General features: G+C 44.9%; 1 protein-coding gene across 1 annotated transcript; it reads right to left on the bottom strand.

Annotated features, from left to right (window-relative positions):
* Positions 1 to 4690: 4690 nt before the first annotated feature.
* Positions 4691 to 5455, bottom strand: LOC134624292 (probable Bax inhibitor 1). Its single transcript, XM_063469266.1, has one exon. The coding sequence runs from the start codon at positions 5453 to 5455 to the stop codon at positions 4691 to 4693; it is 765 nt and encodes a 254-aa protein (XP_063325336.1).
* Positions 5456 to 5725: the final 270 nt, after the last annotated feature.

Raw genomic sequence — 5725 nt, 5'->3', positions numbered from 1 at the left:
TAGTCTCCTGTATAGATGGGTCATCAGGTAAAAATGTTGTTGCATCCCCGGTTGTCATCATCCAATACACCTCAGCGAATTCCACATCCGAAGCAGGGATCAGTGCATCACATTGTATAGTTGCAGGTTTGCCAACACAAACCGCCTTCACAACTACGTTGGAATAGTAGCCAAATGGGTTTATGATCTGCGGCCGCGGAGGGTTGATCGTAATGTTGTACATTGTCTTTTGACCGGCTATTTTCGTACCAATGGAGAGCCCGGATTCGACAGCTCCTTTCTCTGTGATGGAATACACGTAGCTGCACGCCATGCGGGAAGGTGTAGTAAACATGTCCGCCGCCATAAGTCCATTACTGATGAAGGTAGGTTCCACCTGTCAGAACAAACAGAGGAAGAACAAGAACAGAAGATACATACGGGTCAGGTTTTTTTGTAAAAGAAAACAAATATATTTTAGCGCAATAGCAATTGTGTATAACCTGGTTCTGTGTAGGCCATTGCAAGGGTGTCCAGTGTTCCTTGACGGAGGCCACGCCGTCCCACTCAGCCACATCTCCACACGAGATAGGACAGATCTTTCCGTGTTCACAGAGATTCGATAAGAGAGTCCTATCGACAGGAATATCATCTACGATGTGAACGTGTAGCGAGGCCACTTGATCAGAAACTTGACAGTGGTATTCTTGAGAAACATCGCCTGTCATACGAGGAAATACTAGCAGCTGCTGTGTACGAATCCCATCAGATTCTCCTGATATCACGGTCCATGTCACGGGAGATCCGGCTAGGGGACACTTCAACTCTACGTACGCATCACGCTGCACGGTTACTGTCGAGGACACCGTGGGTTCGGTTAGACTGGTTGTCGTAGTTGCAGGTTGTTGGAGGTGTTGCTGAGGGTTATGTTGGATGGTACCGTTTTTCTCCATCAACCACTTAGCCAGTTTTAAGTAGTTTACACCCAACGGACCGTCCCAGAGAGAAGCGGACTGCGTGCCTGTTATAACCATAAAGGCCACAAGAAAACAAAGTACACAACGCATCATGTAAAGCTACAACGAGGTCAATGTGAGAAGGGATATTATTGTAGAGAACACTCGGAAAACCCATGTAATTTGGACACATTTTAGCTGTATTATTTATACAACTCCATCGTAGACAAGAGAAGGCTATATCAGTCGGGGACTTATTACGCCGGTCGGGGACTTATTACGCCGGTCGGAGACAGTGTGTTTATACGCCGGTCGGGGACTTATTACGCCGGTCGGAAACAGTGTGTTTATACGCCGGTCGGGGACTTATTGGTTTTACGCCGGTCGGGGACTTATTACGCCGGTCGGGGACTTATTGGTTTTACGCCGGTTGGGGACTAGGACCCATGTTTGCTGTGCTGTTGATACCATTTCATCTTGGTCAGAGAGTACCTCACAGTGCCTGCATTTCACGTACACTGTATGATCATATCCCTTTGTCAACATTGAGAGATCGTTGTTGGATTGTACAATGTTCGGTACACTTTGGCTCATCGCAGCTTTTAAGATCTTAAGGGCCGCACAGGTTGCTCATCTAGGGGATGGTACGTTGTACGAAAACTACATTCAAATGGTCGGTGATCAGAAAATAGCAATATTCGTTCATTATTATTTCTCTACTGGAAGATTAAAAATATAGCAAGGGGAGTCCAACCGGTTGTTCAGCACAGCATATCCGACAGACATGCGGTCGTAAACATGAATAATTTATTTCTGTTATCATTATGTGTTTAATCACTCAGAGTTCGAATTGAATCCTGGACAAGATGTCTATCTTCAGTGTCAGGGCCCCAGAGATGAAGTTATCACCTTGTTGGAATGGAACAGAGCTGACTACAACTCCGACGACTATGTCTTTATGTACAGAAACAACCGCGCATATGAATCTCACCAGCATGCGTCCTTTAGAGGCCGAGTGGACCTAATGGATCCGACCATCAAGGACGGAAATGTGTCTGTGGTGCTGAGGAACATCACAATCCACGACACAGGAACGTACATATGTCAGATTACAACCAGAAAAACAGAAGGTGTTGTCCATCAGTGCTTCATCAACCTAAGAGTCACAACCTCAGGTAAGTTTGTAGAGGTGGAAATTGGAATTTATGATGTATTACTAAGTCTGAGAGAGAGAAGCTGGAAACCGATAACCTCAGCAGTGAGTGCTCTAATTTACTATTTCCTGGCAGCTGAGTTTTCTCACCTGTTTCCGCTCTCCTGTTTTTTTTTCACAGATGTCAAGGTCCCAAATGTACATTCTCCAGTGCGTACGGGTATAATAGCATGCGTGAGTCTGTTGTTATTCATAATCGCAGTGTGTTGTACATCGATACTCTACATAAAAAAAAAGGCACGAGGACCGTGATGAATAAACATGGTCACTTATTATTATTATTATTATTATTATTATTATTATTATTATTATTATTATTGACCATATGTGCGTTGTTGTAAACTTTGCCCTTGTGATGCAAACAAGCAATAAACACTGGTTGTTCAAATGTACATCCACTTTTTATTTTTTGTGTGTCTACATATACACCAACATCCTTAGCAAACATTACAGTTCATCGTAGATAATACGTGATACTCACGTATTTCGGACCCATGCGCTGTGCTGTTGATACCAGTGCATTTTGGTCAGGGAAATGATATATGCCGGTCGGGGGGGAATGATATACGCCGGTCGGGAATTACCGCTGGCGTCTCAGGAGAGCTAGATTTCATCACACGCGCACACATAACATACATACACTCTTGGCTTATCGTCGTGCAATATGACCGGATTAGGCAGCTCGGCCTTGTGGTGGTGCCTGATATGCTCTTTCCCGAGCGTGATATCGTCAACGCAACTAATACGCGCTGGTTTGTAGTCGCTCAAAAAAAATACCAATAGTTCTCATGTGTGTACATTTGCAATTAACTTAGGGGTTTGTCAACGATATAACATATTTTTTTGTATATTGTTTCAGGTCGAGCATACCTGGCTGCGACAAGTGGGCAAGATGTGATCCTTAGCTGTCAGACCGCACCGGGTACGCTTTATTGGCTACTATGGGAAAAAATCAACAACGCCAGCGGATTGTACGACAGTTACCAACATGACAAGTTGAAAGGCAGAGTGGAGCTTGGCGACCCTTCGATGACATTGTTATACATTAATAATAATAGCGGATTGTACGACAGTTACCAACATGACAAGTTTAAAGGCCGCGTGGAGCTTGTCGATCCTTCGATTACAAACGGAAATATATCCCTGAGATTTCGTAACGTCAGCATACCCGATACAGGCCTATATCTGTTGGTGATTTCTACAGCAAAGGCTCGTATTGACCAAGATATCATGCTCACAGTCACGAAGCACAAAAATGTACCTTCTCCTCCCGGACCGTCTCCTTCTCGAGGCCGCCCGGGGATGATATCGTCCTTGTGGGTATTGACAATCACGGGAGCAGTTATTTTTGCAGTGTCACTCTACATGAAGAAAAGCCACAACCGCTCTGACGGATAAATTGCGCATGTCTATTATGGCGGAGTACACGAGAGCTCTTTGTGTAAAAATTCCCCTTGTGTATTCAAAACAAGCAATAAACAGTCGTTTGTTCAAATGTACATTGTGTGCATTGTATTTTTTTTGTGTGTGTCTACATATACAACAACATCCTTAACAAACATCGCAGATAATACGCGAAACTCACGCATTTCGGCCTCCATGTTCGATGTGCTGTCGATACCAGTGCATCTTAGTCGGGGAAATGATATACGCCGGTCGGGGAGTACCGCCAGCGTCTGAGATATGAGAGCTAGATTTCATCGCACGCACGCACACTTGGCTTATCGTCGTGCAATATGACCGGATTAGACCGATTGTCCTTGTGGTGGTGCTTGATGTGGTCCTTCCCCAGCGTGATATCTTCGAAGCGAATAACCGCAGGTTTGTAGTTACTCAAAAAAAATCATTGTATGCGTTTATTTCTTTTATGCGTAACTCGGAGGGGGTTGTAATTTGTGTCAACGGTCTAACATGTTTGTTTACATCGTTTCAGATACCGTACGCATGTTTGCGGTAGTTGAAGAAGAGGTGATTCTTCGCTGTCAGACTGCCACATCAGATACAATTTCTATCCTGGCATGGCGAAATGGCAACAACAAGCTTTTGTTCTACATTCACAACAGCGGAGGAGTGTATGACAGTTACCAACATGACAAGTTGAAAGGCAGAGTGGAGCTCGTTGACCCTTCGATGACAAACGGAACAGGTTCCCTGAGAATAAGGAAGGTCGGCATAGCCGACGCGGGCCTGTATCAGTGTGTATTTTATACAGCAAACGATACTTCAAATTACTATTTTGTGCAACACATTGAGCTCGAAGTCATAAAGGCCCCAGATGTACCTGCTCCTGAACCTGATCCTGATCCTCGATTCCGCGCCGGTGTGATGGCGTGCTTGGGTCTGTCGTTGTTCATAATCGTAGCGTATTGTACAGTGACACTCTACAGAAAAATCACGGAGCCCTTGACGGATATAGAAGTAAATGAGTATAAACTGTTGTAAAGTTTTCCTCGCAAACAAGCAATAAACACTCGGTTGTTAAAATGTACATTTGCTTTTTATTTTTGTGTGTCTACATATACAACAACATCCTTAATAAACGTTACAGTTCATCATGACCACGTATGCATTTCTCAATGTCGTCCTTGTGCTTATTCTTATTCTTGTTCTTCAAGGCTAGTATGGTCGTAATTTTCCGAAACATCTCTGCAATATCGAGAAACAATCCCACACAGTGCCAGATGTAGTCTTTGTCGCCGTTTTCCGCTTTCTCGACGATGAGTTGAGTGTCGATCGTAACAAACGCGCAATACATCAACACCCCTAGGTACGTGTCCATATCAGATACCAAGTCAATCATAGTCAACGTAAGCATGATGACAAGAGTCGGGGCTACGCCTCCTAGTAACATGTAGATCCTGCGTTCGACGTATAGTGCGCTAAGAGTAAAGGAGACAAATAGCACAGCGGTTGCAGCCACGGCTAGCACGGCAATACTCGGATCCACAGAGATCGCAAGGTGGAGCGCGGGTCCAAGTGCTAAGCCTGAGAAAAACGCGAATCCTAGGAGAATGGAGAATCTCTTCTTCTCCGTCTCGGGGCTGTGAGTTGTCACGCCCAGCCAAATCACGGAGACCGGTAATCCAACAATAGACAACACAGCCAGCCCGGCGAGGACGATCGGCGAAAAGCTTGCGACGACGCAGACGCAGGAACCCACAGCTGCCATAATCGTACAAAGCGTCAAGCTTGCGTACACGTTCTTCAAGTGCACTCGGGTCGCATGTGATATGTGGGACAGCTTGAAGATGGCATCGGCGGGGATGCTCTGGTCAAACCTACTGGTGACATTAGAAACCGAGGCCATGGTGTAGGAACAAGCGAGGACCAAAACAAAACGTACAAAGGATTGAGCACGGAACTGTCATCTTTGCAATTAAGTAAATGTTTACAATGCACCGCCTTTTATACCGAAGGGTGTATTTCTGCAGGGCTAATCGCCAACAGGCAAACACATCACACAGAGACACAACGCGCATCTTTGTTTTCAGAGACAGGTTTATTGTCAAACAAAGCACCCAGACCGTGTAAAAAACAAATAATGTACAAATGCAAAATCATCTCAGCAATTGGTGCT

This window comes from Pelmatolapia mariae, linkage group LG1 (assembly GCF_036321145.2).
Source record: "Pelmatolapia mariae isolate MD_Pm_ZW linkage group LG1, Pm_UMD_F_2, whole genome shotgun sequence".
NCBI classification, from domain to species: Eukaryota; Metazoa; Chordata; class Actinopteri; order Cichliformes; family Cichlidae; genus Pelmatolapia; species Pelmatolapia mariae.
The sequence above is the reverse complement of the archived record's forward strand: the minus strand, read 5'-3'. Positions and strand labels throughout refer to the sequence as shown.